A 25,324-nucleotide genomic window follows, 5' to 3' on the forward strand; every position below is an offset into this window, starting at 1 on the left:
CATCCTCTTCGGAAGACATGACGATGGGATTGAGGAGATCCTCAAAGTATTCCTTCCACCACCCGACAACATCCCAGTCAGGGTCAACAGCTCCCTACCCACAGTGTAGACAGTGCCGGTGGAGAGCTGCTTCTGCCTCCTGAGGCGTCGGACGGTTTGCCAGAATTTCTTTGAGGCTGACCGATAGTCCTCCTCCATGGCCTCCCCGAACTCCTCCCAGACCCGAGTTTTTGCCTCTGCGACCACACTTGCTGCAGCACGCTTGGCCTGCCGGTACCTGTCAACCGCCTCTGGGGTCCCACTTACCAATAGGACTCCTTCTTCAGCTTGACAGCATCCCTTACTTTCCGGCATCCACCATCGGGTTCGGGGATTGCCGCTGCGACACACACCAGAGACCTTGTGACCACAGCTACGAGTGGCCGCATCGACAATGGAGGTGGAGAACATGGTCCACTTGGACTCCATGTCTCCAACCTCCCCCGGGATCTGGGAGAAGCTCTCCCGGAGGTGGGAGTTAAAGACCTCGCTGACAGAGGGTTCCGCCAGTCGTTCCCAGCAGACCCTCACGATACATTTGGGCCTGCCAGGTCTGACCGGCTTCCTCCCCTCCCAGCGGATCCAACTCACCACCAGGTGGTGATCGGTCGACAGCTCAGCCCCTCTCTTCACCCGAGTTTCCGGGACACTTGGCCAAAGGTCAGATGATACGACTACAAAGTCAATCACCGACCTCCTCCGGCTCAGGGTGTCCTGGTGCCACGTGCACTTATGGACACCCTTGTGCTCGAACATGGTGTTTGTGATAGACAAACTGTGACTAGCACAGAAGTCCAACAACTGAACACCACTTGGGTTCAGATCAGGGAGGCCGTGCTTCCCGATCACCCCCTTCCAGGTCTCACTGTCGCTGCCCACGTGGGCGTTGAAATCCCCCAGGAGAACAATGGAGTCCCCAGCTGGAGTACTATCTAGTACCCCTCCCAGAGACTCCAAGAAGGTCAGTTACTTTGCACTACCACTCGGCCCGTAGGCCAAGACAACAGTAAGAGACCTGTCCCCGATCCGAATGCGTAGGGACACGACCCTCTCGTTCACCGGAGTGAACTCCAACACATGGCGACTGAGCTGGGGAGCAATAAGCAATGCTACCCCAGCTCTCCGCCTCCGAAAAGTGGAGCGTCCAGCCCCTCTCCAGGAGTTGGGTACCACAGCCCAAGCTGTGTGTGGAGGTGAGCCCGACTATCTCTCGTCGGTATCTCTCAAACTCCCGCACAAGCTCAGGCTCCTTCCCCCCCAGCAAGGTGACATTCCACGTCCCAACAGCCAGGGGCTGTGAGAGCGGACCAGGCCGCCTGGCCGCCAGGCCTCCCGCCCTCGACTGCCACCCAATCCTCTCTGCACCTGACCCCCATGGCCCCCTCTGCAGGTGGTGAACCCACAGGAGTATTATTATTAGTAGTAGTAGTAGTATTAGTATTATTATTATTATTATTATTATTATTATTATCTATGCCTATATGCTGGAATAAGGGATAGAACTCTTCAAATTATTGTTCATTACTTTACATTTCAATCATGCGCACAGGTGAAATGTTCATCCACAGGCTTTGAACTGTGATTTGCGCATTTTATAGCTGCACATGAAGGCACTTTTGTTACAAAATCACAAAGAATAATCACAAAGTGCGCCTCATTAAAAATCAATAGAAAAGAGCGTTCAGAAGTAGAACATGGGAGTGGTAATATGGCGGCCGGTTTGCTTCAAAATATTGGCCAATAACCTATCTTGGCTAGGCTAACTCACTAGCTTATTGGCCACCTTATTTTAAAACCTTTCTTTTTAACTCTTGGCCCATCATGTCAGTTATAAGCTTAGTGCTTTTCTGCATATTATTTTCACACCGAGAAGAAAACTCACCTTGTGTTTGTCCTCCAGTGACGTTGCCTCCAGTTCATAGTCGTGATGGTCTTTAAAGGATATGGAGAATCTGGAACCGACTCCATCGTCACAACTCTTAACCTGCCAGAACTCAAGCTGTTTCTTCACAATTCCTTTCTCGATGCTGCACAACAGTTTGGTCTTAAAATCAATCTGGAAGTACAAAGTTGCACTGTTTAAATGAGTTCAGTTAACTTGCGTGCAATATTGTGTATTTTGTTGTTATATTTTCATTTTTAGACCACATATTGCACTTAAAGGGGACACCCCAACATTTTTCAACCTGGGCGGTATTTTTTTCATTTTTCATATTTTTGGGAGGTTCATCTTCACTCAATCAATCAATCAATCAATTTTTTTATATAGCGCCAAATCACAACAAACAGTTGCCCCAAGGCGCTTTATATTGTAAGGCAAGGCCATACAATAATTATGAAAAACCCCAACGGTCAAAACGACCCCCTGTGAGCAAGCACTTGGCTACAGTGGGAAGGAAAAACTCCCTTTTAACAGGAAGAAACCTCCAGCAGAACCAGGCTCAGGGAGGGGCAGTCTTCTGCTGGGACTGGTTGGGGCTGAGGGAGAGAACCAGGAAAAAGACATGCTGTGGAGGGGAGCAGAGATCAATCACTAATGATTAAATGCAGAGTGGTGCATACAGAGCAAAAAGAGAAAGAAACACTCAGTGCATCATGGGAACCCCCCAGCAGTCTACGTCTATAGCAGCATAACTAAGGGATGGTTCAGGGTCACCTGATCCAGCCCTAACTATAAGCTTTAGCAAAAAGGAAAGTTTTAAGCCTAATCTTAAAAGTAGAGAGGGTGTCTGTCTCCCTGATCTGAATTGGGAGCTGGTTCCACAGGAGAGGAGCCTGAAAGCTGAAGGCTCTGCCTCCCATTCTACTCTTACAAACCCTAGGAACTACAAGTAAGCCTGCAGTCTGAGAGCGAAGCGCTCTATTGGGGTGATATGGTACTACGAGGTCCCTAAGATAAGATGGGACCTGATTATTCAAAACCTTATAAGTAAGAAGAAGAATTTTAAATTCTATTCTAGAATTAACAGGAAGCCAATGAAGAGAGGCCAATATGGGTGAGCAAAAATATGGGCAAAAATAAATTTAGTTGATGCAGTGTTGATTTAAAGTGTAAACACAGTCACAGGCTAACCGGCTGCATAATGTTACTGTGCAGGGCGAGCTACATGCACTGACAATGTCAGTCAATGTGTCTCTGGTAGCATGGAGAAGATCACTACCGATGTGCATGTTTACCTTACCAAACCTGAATAAACTACAAAATGACTGATGACGCACTTATCGTCTTACCTTAGCCTTCTTCTATTTTTGCACTAAGTCATGACAAATTACAAATGGATTGTCAATGACAGGTTCATTCCTTTGTAGGCAGAAGAAAGAGTCCGTCATTAACAATCAACTTGTAATGACTTAGTAGACAAAGTACAGTCAAGTCCATAACTTTTTGGACAGTGACGCAATTTCTGTAATTTTTTTTTTCTTGTTTTTGAGGTTCTCATGCAGAATGAGGCCTTCATCTGCAGTTGACTTGTGAGGCCTGACTGGGGAGCAGCGTTGTTGAATGGACAGGAGGCTAAGGTAGGCAGCTAACTGTATAATTAGTCATATTAGAAAGCTGATTTAATTTAGTGAGAAATATGCAAACTGTATTTCACTGAGTCATTACAAGTCAATTGAGGGGCTCATTCTGTAAGACCGAGCTCTTCATCAGCTATCGACTTGTAATCCCTCAGTGGAGAGAAGGTGTGGCTGAATGCACTGGGCAAAGGTCAGCGGCTAACTGTGCAGTTGGTTGTCGTAAAAAGTGTATTTACATTTGGTAAGGTAAACATGCCCACTACACCGCCAAAAATGTTATCTAAGAAAGTAAAAAACAAAAAAAAAAAAAACTTGTTTAAAGAAAATTTGACTTAATTCTTGTCAAATAGAAAAATAATCTTGTCAAGCATTTTTTTACATTTGAAAAAAAATGTCTTATTTTTCCAGCTAATCAAGCTGTATTTAACCAGTAACAAGGAAAGGCAATGGATTTCAAATCATCCAAGTAAAGGAGCAAAAGTGTTTTCCTTATTTAAGACAGAGGCTAATCTTAAAATAAGAATTCCGTCTAGTTTTCAGGCATATTTTGATTATTCCGTGCCTAAACATTTTGCTAGTTTTGAGAATTCTAACCAAGCAAATTTTTCTTACCCTACTGGCAGATTTTGGTTTGTTGTTTGTTTGTTTGTTTGTTTGTTTTGCTTAATACAAGAAAATTTGGCTAGATTTCAGATTATTTGTGGGTTTATTTGGGGTAAGTGATGGTCTAGTGGTTAAGCATTGGGCTTGAGACCAGAAGATCTTCACTTCTGCAGTATTGTATCACTTCCTGTTCTGGAGCACAGCGGTGTTTCGCTGTATCTGTTAGCTCAGAACCATTACCATTACTTAAAAAGTCATCACCTGACCCAGCTATCTTAGCTAATTATAGGCCAATCTCCAACCTTCCTTTTCTCTCAAAAATTCTTGAAAGTGTAGTTGTAAAACAGCTAACTGATCATCTGCAGAGGAATATCACCCCAATAGAGCACTTCGCTCTCAGACTGCAGGCTTATTTGTAGTTCCTAGGGTTTGTAAGAGTAGAATGGGAGGCAGAGCCTTCAGCTTTCAGGCTCCTCTCCTGTGGAACCAGCTCCCAATTCAGATCAGGGAGACAGATACCCTCTCTACTTTTAAGATTAGGCTTAAAACTTTCCTTTTCGCTAAGGCTTATAGTTAGGGCTGGATCGGGTGACCCTGAACCATCCCTTAGTTATGCTGCTATAGACGTAGACTGCTGGGGGGTTCCCATGATGCACTGAGTGTTTCTTTCTCTTTTTGCTCTGTATGCACCACTCTGCATTTAATCATTAGTGATTGATCTCTGCTCCCCTCCACAGCATGTCTTTTTCCTGGTTCTCTCCCTCAGCCCCAACCAGTCCCAGCAGAAGACTGCCCCTCCCTGAGCCTGGTTCTGCTGGAGGTTTCTTCCTGTTAAAGGGAGTTTTTCCTTCCCACTGTAGCCAAGTGCTTGCTCACAGGGGGTCGTTTTGACCGTTGGGGTTTTTCTGTAATTATTGTATGGCCTTGCCTTACAATATAAAGCGCCTTGTGATTTGGCGCTATATAAATAAAATTGATTGATTGATTGAGTTCAAATCCCAGCCTGACTGGAAAATCACTAAGGGCCCTTGAGCAAGGTCTTTAATCCCCTGTTGCTCCCGGTGTGCCGTGAGCGACTTGTTTGGCAGCACCCTGACATCAGGGTGAATGTGAGGCATCATTGTAAAGCACTTTGAGCGTCTGATGCAGATGGAAAAGCGCTTTATAAATGCAGTCCATTTATTAATTGACTTATTTTGAGCGGGAGAGTTTTTGCAGTGTACTAGACACTTCTAATGCCATTTTTGCCTGATCAGTGGCGACAAAAAGCTGTGTTTTTAGTTTGTCCCACCAAATAACATTCTGTAGCCCATTAGGACGTGACAGTGTTTGCATTGTACATCAATACTGCACTGATTAAGTCTGTTTTTGTCTCAAGTGAAAAGATGAACCCTAAAACATCTAAAAACAGGCCCTTATTGAAACAGCCCAGAGTTACCCTTTAAGCGGTGAAGCATTTTCAACAGAACATAGTTTGAATTCTTTAAACGTGCACCTGAAAAACTCGCTTCTGCCACCTGTAGCGTGAGTGTTTATGAACACTGAAGTTGTACTGTGAGGGCTTCTGCTCCTGCAACCACAGTAACGAACAAAAAGCTTCACTCAGACATGAAAAACAACACATTACTGAAAACTTCTATCATGAAGCACAGAAAGGTCACATGCAAATTCATAACCCTTTTGTCAGGCTTTGATGTTCCAGTACGAAAGCTGTCACCGACATTCCAAAAATAAGTGGGACAATTGCATGCTCCAGACACAGAAGGAGTTTCAGACTCATCGAGCAGGACGGACCGCTTCACATTTTAAGGAGGAGCAAAGCAGAGAATAAGTCAGCCGCTGTTAAAGAGCCACACGTGAGAGAGGTTCCTACAGGCAGCAATTCAAACGTACACCAAACGTGTTACAATCACATCTGTGTCAGCTATCATGTCAAAAAAACATGTGCTCATGCACCTGAAAGTTTACATAATATAAAAAAAAACTGCCTTTTTAATATGAATCAGGTAGAAGATGTTTGAATAAGTATTGACTGAATTTGACAGTATTCCTTTTTTATCAGATACAAAAAAAAAAAAAAAACAGGGACAGATCCAGGATTTTGTTAAGGGGGCATTTGTAAATTAGTCCCTAGGGGTCCAGATAAATTTAGAATTTTTAGGTTCCACTTCCTGCATTTTGGTGGATATTTCACTACAAAATACAACCACAGAGAAAAGATACATTATGACCTGTTTTTATTCATTTGAACTTGTATTGTACAATCTTGAATGTGATGCTATGATGTTATGATGACAAGTAACAGAGAACACTCGAAATATCTGAGGCTAAAAAAAGTGAACACCTTTGCTACGCCTTGCTGAATCGTGGTCTCGAACAAAATGCTGAATAAATTGTTGCTGAATAGAGGGTTTGGAAACAGCATTTAGTGGGGATGTTTTGTGATGGATCTGTAATGGCATCAATAGTCAAGTCAATATCTTTGTTGTTGTCCATGAAAGGGGGGTGGGGGGTGCCCACACCCATGCCTCTGGATCTGCCCCTGAAAACCATCTGATGAATCCGGTATTATAAATCTGCAGTACCTCTTCAGCCAAGTGTTGCTGTCTGAGCATCTGCTGCTGGTCCTTCCTGGCCTGATTCACAGCATCCTCAATGGACAGTTCTCCATTCTTCACTTTGTTCATGATACTCAGCTGCATCTCATTGCTCAGCTGCAAACAACAACAAAAGAGCCATGAAAGGGTGGGTGGGGGGGGGGATATTGACTAAAAATATAAAAGCAACACTTTTGTTTCTTCTGTGTGCACAAAATGATTTTCCTTGAATTTTGTTTCTAAATTTGTTAAAATCTGGAGTAATGAGCACCTCACCTGCCAAGAGGATCCATCTACCTGGCTGGGTGATATACCAATATACTGATTAAAAGCAGCATGATTATTGTACAGATATATCTTGGACTGGTCACAACATAAAGCTGCTCTACCCACTGAAACAGAGTATGACCTGGGTGACGTTTGTCCCTGATGATGCCCTGTGTTTGCCTCCAGCAGCGCCTCCTGATGGGTGAAACCACAATATCAATCAATCAATCAATTTTTTTTTTTATATAGCGCCAAATCACAACAAACAAACAGTGAGTCCACTGTCCGAGGCCATAAGAAGATCATTTGTAACCTTCACTAATGCTGTTTCTGTACTATGATGAATTCTAAAACCTGACTGAAACTCTTCAAATAGACCATTCCTCTGCAGATGATCAGTTAGCTGTTTTACAACTACCCTTTCAAGAATTTTTGAGAGAAAAGGAAGGTTGGAGATTGGCCTATAATTAGCTAAGATAGCTGGGTCAAGTGATGGCTTTTTAAGTAATGGTTTAATTACTGCCACCTTAAAAGCCTGTGGTACATAGCCAACTAACAAAGACAGATTGATCATATTTAAGATCGAAGCATTAAATAATGGTAGGGCTTCCTTGAGCAGCCTGGTAAGAATGGGGTCTAATAAACATGTTTTGCAGAGGAATGGTCTATTTGAAGAGTTTCAGTCAGGTTTTAGAATTCATCATAGTACAGAAACAGCATTAGTGAAGGTTACAAATGATCTTCTTATGGCCTCGGACAGTGGACTCATCTCTGTGCTTGTTCTGTTAGACCTCAGTGCTGCTTTTGATACCGTTGACCATAAAATTTTATTACAGAGATTAGAGCATGTCATAGGTATTAAAGGCATTGCGCTGTGGTGGTTTGAATCATATTTGTCTAATAGATTACAGTTCCACAAGGTTCTGTGCTAGGACCAATTTTATTCATGCTTCCCTTAGGCAGTATTATTAGACGGTATTGCTTAAAGTTTCATTGTTACGCAGATGATACCCAGCTTTATCTATCCATGAAGCCAGAGGACACACACCAATTAGCTAAACTGCAGGATTGTCTTACAGACATAAAGACATGGATGACCTCTAATTTCCTGCTTTTAAACTCAGATAAAACTGAAGTTATTGTACTTGGCCCCACAAATCTTAGAAACATGGTGTCTAACCAGATCCTTACTCTGGATGGCATTACCCTGACCTCTAGTAATACTGTGAGAAATCTTGGAGTCATTTTTGATCAGGATATGTCATTCAAAGCGCATATTAAACAAACATGTAGGACTGCTTTTTTGCATTTACGCAATATCTCTAAAATTAGAAAGGTCTTGTCTCAGAGTGATGCTGAAAAACTAATTCATGCATTTATTTCCTCTAGGCTGGACTATTGTAATTCATTATTATCAGGTTGTCCTAAAAGTTCCCTAAAAAGCCTTCAGTTAATTCAAAATGCTGCAGCTAGAGTACTAACGGGGACTAGAAGGAGAGAGCATATCTCACCCATATTGGCCTCTCTTCATTGGCTTCCTGTTAATTCTAGAATAGAATTTAAAATTCTTCTTCTTACTTATAAGGTTTTGAATAATCAGGTCCCATCTTATCTTAGGGACCTCGTAGTACCATATCACCCCAATAGAGCGCTTCGCTCTCAGACTGCAGGCTTACTTGTAGTTCCTAGGGTTTGTAAGAGTAGAATGGGAGGCAGAGCCTTCAGCTTTCAGGCTCCTCTCCTGCGGAACCAGCTCCCAATTCAGATCAGGGAGACAGACACCCTCTCTACTTTTAAGATTAGGCTTAAAACTTTCCTTTTTGCTAAAGCTTATAGTTAGGGCTGGATCAGGTGACCCTGAACCATCCCTTAGTTATGCTGCTATAGACGTAGACTGCTGGGGGGTTCCCATGATGCACTGTTTCTTTCTCTTTTTGCTCTGTATGCACCACTCTGCATTTAATCATTAGTGATCGATCTCTGCTCCCCTCCACAGCATGTCTTTTTCCTGGTTCTCTCCCTCAGCCCCAACCAGTCCTAGCAGAAGACTGCCCCTCCCTGAGCCTGGTTCTGCTGGAGGTTTCTTCCTGTTAAAAGGGAGATTTTCCTTCCCACTGTAGCCAAGTGCTTGCTCACAGGGGGTCGTTTTGACCGTTGGGGTTTTACATAATTATTGTATGGCCTTGCCTTACAATATAAAGCACATTGGGGCAACTGTTTGTTGTGATTTGGCGCTATATAAAAAATTGATTGATTGATTGATTGATTTATGTGCACTAAACTTGAAACAGTCTGTTTTCCAAATTGAGGAGATGTGAGTGTGTTGGTAGCCGCAGCAAATGGAGTCGCGTCGCCTGCCAGCTTGGGAAGAACGGGGGCCTGCCGCAGGGGGGGCAGGAAGGGAGGGAAAGTGAAAAGCTGGAGCATGCTTCAGTCCATGTGTAAGTCAGTCAGTTTATTGTTTTTGTGGGTTGATATAAGAATGAAGCCTAATAATCTCACCAAGGCCTGAATAAATTCCTCTGGAGGTAAACAGTTGGCAATTTGTCCTTGAGGCTAGAGCCTGGAGTGTTGTAGCTGAGCAGTGAAAAACACTTTTAACAGTTCCACTTGAACAGCCAAATCCCAATTATGAATTTAGAATATTCCCAATTATGAATTAAGAATATTCACTTGCCTCCGAAACCTTCAACTTCAACTGCAATGCACGCATCAGCTCCAAGGTGTCATCCAATTTGCGTCTGAGTTCAAGAGTCAAAGCAGTCTGAGAATGCACTGCCTTGCCAACCTCGTTAATCATGACGGACAAGTGAGGGCCTGTGGTTCTTTATGCCGCTGTCTTGCAAATTAGATCAGGTAGATCAGGGCAGCACATAAGCCAAAAAGTACCAGCCCTGCTGCCATGAGACCAAAAATGAATAAATCCTCGACATCCTCAACAGAGAAAGGCGCCAAGCATGCCACACGCCAGGAACTCCAGGAGTCGAGGACATAGCCCGCAGGATACGTTCCATCTGGGCAGGTAGGATCCCCGGTCCTGACCTTTCTTGTAGAAAAAATGGTGTCAATAGCATTCAGAGACCAGCTGATCAATTCCATGGTTAATCCAATAGTAGTGCACAAAATAATAAGACACGCACATCACAATCCGTATTGGCGTGCAGGATCAAAAAATAACACAAAAAACAAAAGAGAAAGCCGCACAGCCAGTTCATTAAAGGTTTGTTTGGGAGCTAACTGGCTGTGTTCTTTTGTTTTTAATCCAATAGTAGTCCAATAGATCCAGAATCCAATATAGTTTTGAGGAATTCACAGTCTGGTGAAGTAGGGACTTGAAGGTTAAAGCAGAGAACAGAGATAAGGGAGAGTGGAGGAGATGTGACCGCCCTCGTCAGAGTCCCAAGCTGAATATTGTACATATATCTATATCTACAATATATACTGAGTTGAATCTTTGCAACTCGGAGAAACACGCAAGAATTCCAGTGTGCTTGTACTTAAATGCACTTACGTAAATGGCAAATAAACTTTGTTCTATTCTATTCATGCAGTTTAATCACAACACAATGAAACAAATGCTCCAAGTTTGAAGGAGTGTGGAAATGCAGCACACTGCAAGTTCTACCAGGGGACTCACAATTCATAGTCTCTCACAATCAACTAACTGCCCCCAGCATGAGCACAATCCTAAACAGGTATTATTGTTAATCATCATGACAAACCAATAGCACGCAGGCAAGTCCTTTAAATGCTAGAAATTTCTCTCACACCTCACTCTGTTTTTCAGTTCCCTGCCTGGCACTCCCCCCACCACCCCATTTCCACCAGTTGGTCCCTGTCTGCTGTGTGGGATTGGCTCCACCCTCTGCCTCCTCCATCAGCAGGATTTGAGAGTCTCTGCTTACCCTACTGTCGTGACAGGAACTGAGGCCAAACCAAACTTGTGACGCTGTACTCTCACATGTAATAAATTATTTTCTTTAACCTGATGAGTCCAGTGGCATGCTGGACGCAGGGATGTCCACTCGAGCTGTCACCTGTGCAATAAACATTCATTTCATAACCATAAACCGCCTCCAGTATCATTTCCAACCAATCTGACAACTGCAGACTACATGCAAACAGGCCAGTCCAAAGTCCCCAACATCCAGCTTCTTCATCAAATAAATGTATTTTTTAAAGGTCAGCTGCACATTTTACCATTGACTTTTATTGTGTTCAGTCCAAGACACGTCTCTGCAGTAATCAAGTTCTTTAATCAGCATCTTGACATGCCACACCTACCAGCTGGATGGATTATCCAGGCAAAAATGAAGTACTAACTAACTGACATGCATTTAAATTCATTTTGTGCACCTTTGTGTGCACACAAGAAGTCTACTTCAACTCATGAAGAATGAGAGTAAAAGCTAAAGTGTTGCATTTATATTTTGTTGAGTATATTTGAGTACCGGTAATATTTTTTTTGTGTGTTTTTCTGTCTGAGATGATCCTATCAGATCTCAGATGGCAACACATTTGCACGACGCATTCTGTATGCTAACTACTATACTAATAAACATTAAACATAAGATTTCGTGCATGATACTCCTACAAATTTCCACACGTATATGCAACGATGTTTAGGATTCAAGTTTCGCACTTAACATTGAGAAATGTGTGTTACAGTAAGGTCTAACTTTAGGGTTAGAATAACAATAAGTATAAAATGAATGATGATCCTAGGAGTTATGTTGTTGGGGGCTTTGTGCCCCTTGTAGGGTCTCCCAAGGCAAACGGGTCCTAGGTGACTAGTCAGACTAAGGGCAGTTCAGAAGCTCCCATGACCAGTAAAAAAATCAAGGACAGAGACGTTGCCCGGTATGGCGGAGCCGGGGTCCCACCCTGGAGCCAGACCTGGGGTTGGGGCTCACGCGCGAACGCCTGGTGGTCGGGCCTTAGCCCATGGGGCCAGGCCGGGCTTAGCCCGAAAGAGCGACGTGGGCCTGCCCTCCTGTGGGTTCACCACCTGCAGAGGGGGCCATGGGGGTCAGGTGCAGAGAGGACTGGGTGGTTGTCGAGGGCGGGTGGCCCGGCGGCCCGGTCCGCTCTCACAGCACCTGGCTGTTGGGACGTGGAATGTCAACTCACTGGGGGGGAAGGAGCCTGAGCTTGTGCGGAAGGTTGAGAGATACCGACTGGAGATAGCCGGGCTCACCTCCACGCACAGCTTGGGCTCTGGTACCCAACTCCTGGAGAGGGGCTGAATGCTCCACTTTTCTGGCGTTGCCCACAGGGAGAGGCGGAGAGCTGGGGTCACATTGCTTATTGCTCCCCAGCTCAGTCGCATGTGTTGGAGTTCACTCCAGTGAATGAGAGGGTCGCATCCCTACGGCTTCGGGTTGGGGACAGGTCTCTCACTGTTGTCTCGGCCTACGGGCCGAGCGGCAGTGTAGAGTACCCGACCTTCTTGGAGTCCCTGGGAGGTGTACTAGATAGCGCTCTGACTGGGGACTCCATTGTTCTCCTGGGGGATTTCAATGCCCACGTGGGCGGCAACAGTGAGACCTGGAGGGGGGTGATCGGGAAGAATGGCCTCCCCGATCTGAACCCAAGTGGTGTTCAGTTGTTGGACTTCTGTGCTAGTCACAGTTTGTCCATCACGAACACCACGTTCGAGCACAAGGGTGTCCATAAGTGTACGTGGCAAAAGGACACCCTGAGCTGGAGGTCAATGATCGACTTTGTAGTCGTATCATCTGACCTTCGGCCACGTGTCTTGGACACTCGAGTAAAGAGAGGGGCTGAGCTGTCGACTGATCACCACCTGGTGGTGAGTTGGATCTGCTGGGAGGGAAGGAAGCCGGTCAGACCTGGCAGGCCCAAACGTATCGTGAGGGTCTGCTGGGAACGACTGGCGGAACCCTCTGTCAGCGAGGTCTTCAACTCCCACATCCGGGAGAGCTTCTCCCAGATCCCGGGGGAAGTTGGAGACATGGAGTCCGAGTGGACCATGTTCTCCACCTCCATTGTCAATGCGGCCGCTCGTAGCTGTGATCACAAGGTCTCTGGTGCCTGTAGCGCCGGCAATCCCCGAACCCGGTGGTGGACGCCAGAAGTAAGGGATGCTGTCAAGCTGAAGAAGGACTCCTACTTGTCTTCGTTGGTAGGTGGGACCCCGGAGGCAGCTGACAGGTACCGGCAGGCCAAGTGTGCCGCAGCCCGTGCGGTCGCAGAGGCAAAAATTCAGGTCTGGGAGGAGTTTGGGGAGGCCATGGAGGAGGACTATCGGTCTGCCTAGAACAAATTCTGACAAACCATCCAACGCCTCAGGAAGCAGAAGCAGCTCTCCACCAGCACTGTCTACGGTGCGGGTGGGGAGCTGTTGACCCGGACTGGGGATGTTGTCGGGTGGTGGAAGGAATACTTCGAGGATCTCCTCAATCCCATCGTCACGTCTTCCGAAGAGGAAGCAGAGACTGGGGACTCAGAGGCAGACTCATCAATTACCCAGACCGAAGTCACCAAGGTAGTTAGAAAGCTCTTCGGTGGCAAGGCTCCTGGGGTGGATGAAATCCGCCCTGAGTACCTTAAATCTCTGGATGTTGTGGGACTGTCCATATCACCCCAATAGAGCGCTTCGCTCTCAGACTGCAGGCTTACTTGTAGTTCCTAGGGTTTGTAAGAGTAGAATGGGAGGCAGAGCCTTCAGCTTTCAGGCTCCTCTCCTGTGGAACCAGCTCCCAATTCAGATCAGGGAGACAGACACCCTCTCTACTTTTAAGATTAGGCTTAAAACTTTCCTTTTTGCTAAAGCTTATAGTTAGGGCTGGATCAGGTGACCCTGAACCATCCCTTAGTTATGCTGCTATAGACGTAGACTGCTGGGGGGTTCCCATGATGCACTGTTTCTTTCTCTTTTTGCTCTGTATGCACCACTCTGCATTTAATCATTAGTGATTGATCTCTGCTCCCCTCCACAGCATGTCTTTTTCCTGGTTCTCTCCCTCAGCCCCAACCAGTCCCAGCAGAAGACTGCCCCTCCCTGAGCCTGGTTCTGCTGGAAGTTTCTTCCTGTTAAAAGGGAGTTTTTCCTTCCCACTGTAGCCAAGTGCTTGCTCACAGGGGGTCGTTTTGACTGTTGGGGTTTTACATAATTATTGTATGGCCTTGCCTTACAATATAAAGCGCCTTGGGGCAACTGTTTGTTGTGATTTGGCGCTATATAAAAAAAAATTGATTGATTGATTGATTGTCTTGGCTGACATGCCTCTGCAACATCACGTGGTAGTTGGGGACAGTGCCTCTGGATTGGCAGACCAGGGTGGTGGTCCCTCTGTTTAAGAAGGGGGACCGGAGGGTGTGTTCCAACTACAGGGGGATCACACTCCTCACCCTCCCCGGTAAGGTCTATTCCAGGGTACTGGAGAGGAGAATTCGACCGATAGTCGAACCTCGCATTCATTAGGAGCAGTGTGGTTTTTGTCCTGGTCGTGGCACACTGGACCAGCTCTACACGCTCCATCGGGTGCTCGAGGGTTCATGGGAGTTCGCCCAACCAGTCCACATGTGTTTTGTGGATCTGTAGAAGGCGTTTGACCATGTCCCTCAGAGCACCCTGTGGGGGGTGCTCCGGGAGTACAGGGTCCGGGGTCCTTTGCTAAGGGCTATCCGGTCCCTGTACGACCGCAGCAGGAGCTTGGTTTGCATTGCCACAATTTTCAAGGTCAAAGTCCTGTTAGAAGTAACTTTTCATGAGCTAAAATAAAATACAAAATATAGATCAAAAGGGCGCTTCAGTGTTAAAAAAAAACAATCAAATATCCGCTAAATCCGCAAGAAGGATCAGATACAGATCAAACTCAGTCTGTTCAGTGAGAGTACCTATTTGCACCTCATTGTCACAAATGAGTGTGATTGAGGCATTTTTGTTTGAGATATAATGCAAAATGTACATCAAATGGGCTTTTCAAAGTTACATTAAAATGTCCACAGAATCCACAATCCAAATCAGATCCAGATCAAACATTGTCAGGTGATAGTGAGTGCCAGTCTGCACCTCACTTTCAAATATGAGAGTGACTGGGGCATGTTCGATTAAGATATAATATAAAATATACAGTAAATAGTATTTTCAATGTTAAATTTAAATGGCTGCAAAATCTGTAATCTGGATCAGATCTGGATCAAACTTTATCAGTCAGTAAAGGATACCATCCTACATGGTCTCAAATATGAAAGAGAGTTGATTTTTTTTTTTTTTTTTTGACAGAGTTATGAATTTTTGAAAATTCATTCAATGATAGAGATAAGGATTTTTCCTGACTTGGCCCTTTGACCTATGACCTTGAAAATTGAATCACTTCTTGCCAGCTAAATTTGGCTGGAAAATACATAAGGATACTGTAAAAAATCGAATTTCCTATAAATGTTCCTGAGAATAGGCTGCATAGTATGAATAAGTACAAATCAGGGTGAAACAGCTTGTATGAGCGAACCACGAAACTTTCGAGCCAATGTCGGGAGGGACACGTGGTCGGGCAGGTGTGAACGATCCCGCTGCGACAGTTTTGTGCATGAGTGTGCACAAAACAGTCACAGCAGGAACACAGTGCAAGCAGCTGGAGCATGTGTAACCACATACATGCGCCTCACGGGATTCATATGTGCAATTTACAAAAGCTCTGATTGACAGCCAGAAACTTTACCACTGCACTACCATCGCTGTCCTATAAAGTGTGCAGGAAAATACCTGAAATCAACAAGGAGATAAATGTATTTGAAAAAATAAAATAAAACCACACACCATAAAAAAACACCAGTAGGGGTGGTGGCCAAGTGCTTAATGCACTTGGTTTTAGTGCGGAAGGTTCCTGGTTCGAATCCCCCCACCACAGTTCTCCATGTAATGTGGAGTTGCGTCAGGAAGGGCATCTGGTGTAAAATTTGTGCCAATTCAACATACAGATCCACCTTGGATTTGCTATGGCGACCCCGAGTACAAAACAAGGGAGCAGCCGAAGGGACTTACTTTACTTACTTTTACCATAAAAAACACCACATTTTATTGAACCATCTGTTCCTCTGTAGATGACCATGGTCACAGACGTACAGTCATGAAATGACATGAATGGAGTAGTGCTCTCTTATCATGTCCACATCTATTGGCCTGGCATGTCCAGCTGGCCCTGCATGCGTGTACGGCCCAACACGCGTCTCCTGTGAATGGTGCGCTGCAGGACAGATACTGCATCATGTGGAACAGAGCTCACGTGGGTGACATGACATTCAGATTGCCCACTGCTTGTTATGATCTGACAGTCTGTTTCAACTGGGGCAGCCTGTCAATATGCATGGCGTGCACTCGCTTGCTGCAGCCCATTGCAATAGCAATATGTTTTTATGTATGTCCACGTGAGGACAGCAAGCAGGCATATGCGCATCACAGTGGATAGTTGTAAGGTCATGTCCGTCCAAACATGGTACGTGTCCCCAGCCGTGATGTTCAGAACCACAGATCTCAATAGCTGCAGCTGTTGGTAGACACGCCCCCTGTCAGTTCAGCGCAGACACCAACGTGTCACTCTGTGTCTGTGTTACATGATCATTTCTTTTTAGTTATTTTTACTGCTTTTTAGTTATCCCCCCCATCCGCAACACATCTGCCACATGTGTTATGAATGGGGGGGGGACACATGCGATTCACACGCACAGCACGTGTTGTGCGGGGAGTCGACACTATGGCACGCCACATGTGCGTTGCTGTTTTGAGAAACCACACTCGTGGTGGCACTTAGACAAATTTCACAGCCAGCTCGAAAGTGATCATCTGCTCATTATTTTCGTGCTAACAGTGTGAATGGCCACACATTTTCTAAGTGCCAAGCGAGCAGTGTTGGATGTTTCTGTGTGTCACCTAGAATTTGGCCGACACCTGCCGCAAGAGGGATTGAATGAGCACTCACAGTGCACTGTCTTTCAGCCGCTGGTGTGCGCAAATAGTTGGAGCAACAGGTGTACAATGTGTTGGAGGCAGTTCCAATTTTACAAGTATTGCATATGAATCCTGAATTGCACACTTCATGCGCAATTCAGCCACATTCGCACTATGTGTGAAGGGGCCCTAAACAAAGTAGGTCATGATCACTACTTGGTTAAAACAACTGCTTCGGAGCACAAAGAACTGCAGATGTACACGCTGCAAAAATAGTGTTCCAAATCCCAATGCGAATCTAGACTAGATCCACTGTGGTGACCCCAAGCAACCAGGGTGGCTGAAAGAATACACACACACACACACACACACACACACACACACACACACACACACACACACACACATACACACACACACACACACACACACACACACACACACACACAGTTGTATGCAAACGTTTGGGCACCCCTGATAATTTTCATGATTTTCCTTAATAAATCATTGGTTGTGTGGATCAGAAATTTCAGTTAAATATATCATATAGCAGACAAACATACTGATATTTAAGAAGTGAAATAAAGTTGCTAGTATTTACAGAAAGTGTGCAATAATTATTTAAACAAAATCAAACAGGTTGTATAAATTTGGGCACCCTTGTCATTTTATTGATTTGAATACATTTAGCACTAATTATTGGATCATAAAATTGGTTTGGTAAGCTCATTGACCCTTGACCTCCTTACACAGTGAATCCAATCATGAGAAAGGGTATTTAAGGTGGCCATTTGCAAATGTTTGCCGCTTTGCATCTCTTCTCATGAGTGGCAACATGGGAGCCTCTAAACAACTCTCAAATGACCTGAAAACAAAGATTGTTCAACATCATGGTTTAGGGGAAGGATACAAAAAGCTATCTCAGAGATTTCAGCTGTCAGTTTCCACTGTGAGGAACATAGTGAGGAAATGGAAGACCACAGGCACAGTACTAGTTAAGGCCCAAAGTGGCAGGCCAAGAAAAATCTCAGATAAGCTGAAGCAAAGGATGGTGAGAACAGTCATAGTCAACCCACAGACCTGCTCCAAAGACCTACAACATGATTTTGCTGCAGATAGTGTCTCTGTGCATCGTTCAACTATACAGCGCACTTTGCACAAAGACCTGCTGTATGATGCTGTAATGCAGAGGAAATCTTTTCTGTGTAAACACCACAAACAGAGGCGCTTGAGGTATGCTAAAGCACATTTGGAAAAGCCAGCTTCATTTTGGAAAAAGGTGCTGTGGACTGATGAATCTAAAATTGAGTTATTTGGACATAACAAGGGGCCACATGCATGGCTGAAAAAGAACACAGCATTCCAAGAAAAACACTTGCTACCTACAGTAAAATTTGGAGGTGGTTCCATCATGCTGTGGGGCTGTGGGGCCAGTGTAGGTACTGGGAATCTTGTTAAAGTTGAGGGTCACATGGATTCCTGTCAATATCAGCAGATTCTTGAGAACAATGTTCATGACAAGTGAACAATGTTCAGTGACAAAGTTGAAGTTGCGCCGGGGCTGGATCTTTCAACAAGACAACGACCCTAAACACTGCTCAAAATCTACTAAGGCATTCATGCAGATGAACAAGTACAATGTTCTGGAATGGCCATCTCAGTCCCCAGACCTGAATATTATTGAAAATCTGTGGTGTGATTTTAAGTGGTCTGTCCATGTTAGGAAACCAACAAACCTGAGATGTTTTGTAAAGAAGAATGGTCCAAAATACCTTCAACCAGAATCCAGACTCTCACTGGAAGATATGGGAAGCATTTGGAGGCTGTTATTTCTGCAAAAGGAGGATCTACTAAATATTGATGTATTTTTTTCTGTTGGGGTGCCCAAATTTATGCACCTGCCTAATTTTGTTTAAAGAATTATTGCGCACTTTTTGTAAATCCTATAAACTTCATTTCACTTCTCAAATATCAGTGTGTTTGTCTGCTATATGATATATTTAACTGAAACTGCTGATCCAAACAACCAATGATTTATAAAGGAAAATCATGAAAATCATCAGGGGGCCCAAACTTTTACATACAACTGTATATAGTAAGTCCCTTCGGCTGCTCCCTTGTTTGCACTTGGGGTCACCACAGCAAATCCAAGGTGGCTCTGCATGTTGAATTGTACAAGTTTTACGCCGGATGATGGAGAAATGTGGCAGGGGTGGGATTTGAACCCCCGAACTTTCTGAACTGAAACCAAGTGCATTAACCACTTGGCCACAACCCCTACATACAACTTATATTATATATATAGGCTGAAAAGTTCTAAGGCTCCCCATGAAGGAGTAATGCATTAACTGCATTATAGTGAGCCTTAGAACTTTTCAGCCTACTCTCGTATATATATGTACATATATATACTGGTGGTTGGCTCTCACTGCGGTATTGTAGCACTTCCTGTTCCGGAGCACAGCGGTGTTTTTCTGTATCTGTTAGCTGTTTAATCTGCGCTGTTAGATTGATCTAGTTATCTAGATTACGATTTGTTTCCCAGTGTAATCTTTACGTGCCTTAACTAAAGCACTCCTTCTGCTGAATCACCTCTAAATTATTTACACATTATTCACTTTGCGTGTTTTTAGGAATCCGCTAGGTTAGCGTAGCTACTAGCTCTTAGCCGATTTAGCATGGCGGCTTCTCCTGTCTCTCCCGCACTTTTCTGCTCTGGGTGTGAAATGTTTAGTTATTCCTCGGCCTCCTTTAGCAGTAACGGTACTTGTAATAAGTGTAGCTTATTCGTAGCTTTGGAGGCCAGGCTGGGCGAATTGGAGACTCGGCTCCGCACCGTGGAAAATTCTACAGCTAGCCAGGCCCCTGTAGTCGGTGCGGACCAAGGTAGCTTAGCCGCCGTTAGTTCCCCACTGGCAGATCCCGAGCAGCCGGGAAAGCAGGCTGACTGGGTGACTGTGAGGAGGAAGCGTAGCCCTAAACAGAAGCCCCGTGTACACCGCCAACCCGTTCACATCTCTAACCGTTTTTCCCCACTCGACGACACACCCGCAGAGGATCAAACTCTGGTTATTGGCGACTCTGTTTTGAGAAATGTGAAGTTAGCGACACCAGCAACCATAGTCAATTGTCTTCCGGGGGCCAGAGCAGGCGACATTGAAGGAAATTTGAAACTGCTGGCTAACGCTAAGCGTAAATTTGGTAAGATTGTAATTCACGTCGGCAGTAATGACACCCGGTTACGCCAATCGGGGGTCACTAAAATTAACATTAAATCGGTGTGTAACTTTGCAAAAACAATGTCGGACTCTGTAGTTTTCTCTGGGCCCCTCCCCAATCAGACCGGGAGTGACATGTTTAGCCGCATGTTCTCCTTGAATTGCTGGCTGTCTGAGTGGTGTCCAAAAAATGAGGTGGGCTTCATAGATAATTGGCAAAGCTTCTGGGGAAAACCTGGTCTTGTTAGGAGAGACGGCATCCATCCCACTTTGGATGGAGCAGCTCTCATTTCTAGAAATCTGGCCAATTTTCTTAAATCTTCCAAACCGTGACTATCCAGGGTTGGGACCAGGAAGCAGAGTTGTAGTCTTACACACCTCTCTGCAGCTTCTCTCCCCCTGCCATCCCCTCATGACCCCATCCCCGTAGAGACGGTGCCTGCTCCCAGACCACCAATAACCAGCAAAAATCTATTTAAGCATAAAAATTCAAAAAGAAAAAATAATATAGCACCTTCAACTGCACCACAGACTAAAACAGTTAAATGTGGTCTATTAAACATTAGGTCTCTCTCTTCTAAGTCCCTGTTGGTAAATGATATAATAATTGATCAACATATTGATTTATTCTGCCTAACAGAAACCTGGTTACAGCAGGATGAATATGTTAGTTTAAATGAGTCAACACCCCCGAGTCACACTAACTGTCAGAATGCACGGGCCGGGGCGGAGGATTAGCAGCAATCTTCCATTCCAGCTTATTAATTAATCAAAAACCCAGACAGAGCTTTAATTCATTTGAAAGCTTGTCTCTTAGTCTTGTCCATCCAAATTGGAAGTCCCAAAAACCAGTTTTATTTGTTATTATCTATCGTCCACCTGGTCGTTACTGTGAGTTTCTCTGTGAATTTTCAGACCTTTTGTCTGACTTAGTGCTTAGCTCAGATAAGATAATTATAGTGGGCGATTTTAACATCCACACAGATGCTGAGAATGACAGCCTCAACACTGCATTTAATCTATTATTAGACTCTATTGGCTTTGCTCAAAAAGTAAATGAGTCCACCCACCACTTTAATCATATCTTAGAGCTTGTTCTGACTTATGGTATGGAAATAGAAGACTTAACAGTATTCCCTGAAAACTCCCTTCTGTCTGATCATTTCTTAATAACATTTACATTTACTCTGATGGACTACCCTGCAGTGGGGAATAAGTTTCATTACGCTAGAAGTCTTTCAGAAAGCGCTGTAACTAGGTTTAAGGATATGATTCCTTCTTTATGTTCTCTAATGCCATATACCAACACAGTGCAGAGTAGCTACCTAAACTCTGTAAAGGAGATAGAGTATCTCGTCAATAGTTTTACATCCTCATTGAAGACAACTTTGGATGCTGTAGCTCCTCTGAAAAAGAGAGCTTTAAATCAGAAGTGTCTGACTCCGTGGTATAACTCACAAACTCGTAGCTTAAAGCAGATAACCCGTAAGTTGGAGAGGAAATGGCGTCTCACTAATTTAGAAGATCTTCACTTAGCCTGGAAAAAGAGTCTGTTGCTCTATAAAAAAGCCCTCCGTAAAGCTAGGACATCTTTCTACTCATCACTAATTGAAGAAAATAAGAACAACCCCAGGTTTCTTTTCAGCACTGTAGCCAGGCTGACAAAGAGTCAGAGCTCTATTGAGCTGAGTATTCCATTAACTTTAACTAGTAATGACTTCATGACTTTCTTTGCTAACAAAATTTTAACTATTAGAGAAAAAATTACTCATAACCATCCCAAAGACGTATCGTTATCTTTGGCTGCTTTCAGTGATGCCGGTATTTGGTTAGACTCTTTCTCTCCGATTGTTCTGTCTGAGTTATTTTCATTAGTTACTTCATCCAAACCATCAACATGTTTATTAGACCCCATTCCTACCAGGCTGCTCAAGGAAGCCCTACCATTATTTAATGCTTCGATCTTAAATATGATCAATCTATCTTTGTTAGTTGGCTATGTACCACAGGCTTTTAAGGTGGCAGTAATTAAACCATTACTTAAAAAGCCATCACTTGACCCAGCTATCTTAGCTAATTATAGGCCAATCTCCAACCTTCCTTTTCTCTCAAAAATTCTTGAAAGGGTAGTTGTAAAACAGCTAACTGATCATCTGCAGAGGAATGGTCTATTTGAAGAGTTTCAGTCAGGTTTTAGAATTCATCATAGTACAGAAACAGCATTAGTGAAGGTTACAAATGATCTTCTTATGGCCTCGGACAGTGGACTCATCTCTGTGCTTGTTCTGTTAGACCTCAGTGCTGCTTTTGATACTGTTGACCATAAAATTTTATTACAGAGATTAGAGCATGCCATAGGTATTAAAGGCACTGCGCTGCGGTGGTTTGAATCATATTTGTCTAATAGATTACAATTTGTTCATGTAAATGGGGAATCTTCTTCACAGACTAAAGTTAATTATGGAGTTCCACAAGGTTCTGTGCTAGGACCAATTTTATTCACTTTATACATGCTTCCCTTAGGCAGTATTATTAGACGGTATTGCTTAAATTTTCATTGTTACGCAGATGATACCCAGCTTTATCTATCCATGAAGCCAGAGGACACACACCAATTAGCTAAACTGCAGGATTGTCTTACAGCCATAAAGACATGGATGACCTCTAATTTCCTGCTTTTAAACTCAGATAAAACTGAAGTTATTGTACTTGGCCCCACAAATCTTAGAAACATGGTGTCTAACCAGATCCTTACTCTGGATGGCATTACCCTGACCTCTAGTAATACTGTGAGAAATCTTGGAGTCATTTTTGATCAGGATATATCATTCAAAGCGCATATTAAACAAATATGTAGGACTGCTTTTTTGCATTTACGCAATATCTCTAAAATCAGAAAGGTCTTGTCTCAGAGTGATGCTAAAAAACTAATTCATGCATTTATTTCCTCTAGGCTGGACTATTGTAATTCATTATTATCAGGTTGTCCTAAAAGTTCCCTAAAAAGCCTTCAGTTAATTCAAAATGCTGCAGCTAGAGTACTGACGGGGACTAGAAGGAGAGAGCATATCTCACCCATATTGGCCTCTCTTCATTGGCTTCCTGTTAATTCTAGAATAGAATTTAAAATTCTTCTTCTTACTTATAAGGTTTTGAATAATCAGGTCCCATCTTATCTTAGGGACCTCGTAGTACCATATCACCCCAATAGAGCGCTTCGCTCTCAGACTGCAGGCTTACTTGTAGTTCCTAGGGTTTGTAAGAGTAGAATGGGAGGCAGATCCTTCAGCTTTCAGGCTCCTCTCCTGTGGAACCAGCTCCCAATTCAGATCAGGGAGACAGACACCCTCTCTACTTTTAAGATTAGGCTTAAAACTTTCCTTTTTGCTAAAGCTTATAGTTAGGGTTGGATCAGGTGACCCTGAACCATCCCTTAGTTATGCTGCTATAGACGTAGACTGCTGGGGGGTTCCCATGATGCACTGAGTGTTTCTTTCTCTTTTTGCTCTGTATGCACCACTCTGCATTTAATCATTAGTGATTGATCTCTGCTCCCCTCCACAGCATGTCTTTTTCCTGGTTCTCTCCCTCAGCCCCAACCAGTCCCAGCAGAAGACTGCCCCTCCCTGAGCCTGGTTCTGCTGGAGGTTTCTTCCTGTTAAAAGGGAGTTTTTCCTTCCCACTGTTGCCAAGTGCTTGCTCACAGGGGGTCGTTTTGACCGTTGGGGTTTTACATAATTATTGTATGGCCTTGCCTTACAATATAAAGCGCCTTGGGGCAACTGTTTGTTGTGATTTGGCGCTATATAAAAAAATTGATTGATTGATTGATTGATATACACACACACACATATATATATATATATATATATATATATACACACACACACACACACACATTGTTAGTTTAAACAAGCCCATTTTAACATTTGATATTGTTTGCCTGGTACTTTCAGTTGGTACTTTTCCAGTTTCTTTGTTTCACTGCAGCTGTGTTTTCAGCCTCGTACAGATTTCAGTGACGTACTGCTGACATTTTCTTAGAAATATGTTTGCTGGAAGCATTTTACATTCTGTTCTTCTTTCCTTGCTCACTTGAATTACAACAAAACAAGGACCAGCTCACATCTGCACATCACACACGTTAGAAAAAAAACCTTCAATAAATTGCTCATTGCCTGACAATTTCTGGGTACGATACAGTTTCAGGGTAAAAGGCCGATCCTTTGTGGGAAGTTTCTAATGTTGGGGAAGTAAGACTGAATTGAGGAAGTAAAAGAATGCTCGAGAGAATCCCAGCAAAGTGAACCAAAGCATTATCTGAGAACATGAGAGGACAGTCTTCACCAGAACTAAGATTACAGTAAAGCGATGATTTCTTCATGACTCATCTGTAAATCTAGTTATTTTTTTATCACTATGTCAATCATACATCATGTTGAAGAAAACACTCTTTGGTACTTGCTGATCAGTGCACGCAAACTGCTTTCCTCTCCATCGACAGTACATAACCTCAGTCTTACCTGTGGAAAGTCCTCAGTCACTCTGTCCGGTTTGGGTAGAGTTTCTTTTTTCTTTGGTCCTAAAGCTGGCATTTTGGCTGTTCAGATGTAACACACAAAAATCCAGGAAACTGTTCCTTTAAAGTTTTTAAAGGGACTTTTTTTGATGCAACCCTCAGACACCTCTGTGGACGTGTTGCTGGTTGCACCGCCGTCCTCTTACAGCTCAGATTTCACTTCTACCAGGTAAATGTTCTGCCACACCCACAGCGGCTCAAAACAGCAAATACTTCAAATCTGCTTTCTTGTCTGCACGTGACTGTGTGTGTGTGTGTGTGTTTGGCATGCTGTCCAGGAGAGAGCGCTGCAGAGCATATAATCCCTTTAACATGTCCTTAAAGGGGCCATATAAGTCTGTCGTCAGGTGTCATAATAAGAGATATTAAAAATCTCCCCAAAGTCTCTGAAGAACTGTTGACTTAATTCTGTGCCTAATTGTTTTGGAAATGAGCTGCTGCTGGCCCCACCCTCTCTGCCTCACTCTCATAGGGAAGTGGGCATGTCTCACAATGTGAGCATAGGGCATGTGGCTTGCCTCTACTGGTGGTTGGCTCTCACTGCGGTATTGTATCACTTCCTGTTCCGGAGCACAGCGGTGTTTTTCTG

The 25,324-nt window shown here is 44.0% G+C and overlaps 1 protein-coding gene across 1 annotated transcript in view; it reads right to left on the bottom strand.

Moving 5' to 3' along the window:
• Nucleotides 1-24,893, bottom strand: part of LOC117513083 (formin-like protein 13) — a 125,044-nt gene extending 100,151 nt beyond the window's left edge. The window contains exons 1-4 of the mRNA XM_034173407.1: nucleotides 24,680-24,893; nucleotides 6,747-6,875; nucleotides 5,657-5,731; nucleotides 1,922-2,095 (exon numbers count right to left, since the gene is read on the bottom strand). Coding sequence (XP_034029298.1) covers nucleotides 1,922-2,095; nucleotides 5,657-5,731; nucleotides 6,747-6,875; nucleotides 24,680-24,751 — 450 coding nt within the window. The 5' untranslated portion in view covers nucleotides 24,752-24,893. The remainder of the gene's footprint in view (nucleotides 1-1,921; nucleotides 2,096-5,656; nucleotides 5,732-6,746; nucleotides 6,876-24,679) is intronic.
• Nucleotides 24,894-25,324: the final 431 nt, after the last annotated feature.

Source organism: Thalassophryne amazonica, chromosome 6 (genome assembly GCF_902500255.1).
Source record: "Thalassophryne amazonica chromosome 6, fThaAma1.1, whole genome shotgun sequence".
Lineage (NCBI taxonomy): Eukaryota > Metazoa > Chordata > Actinopteri > Batrachoidiformes > Batrachoididae > Thalassophryne > Thalassophryne amazonica.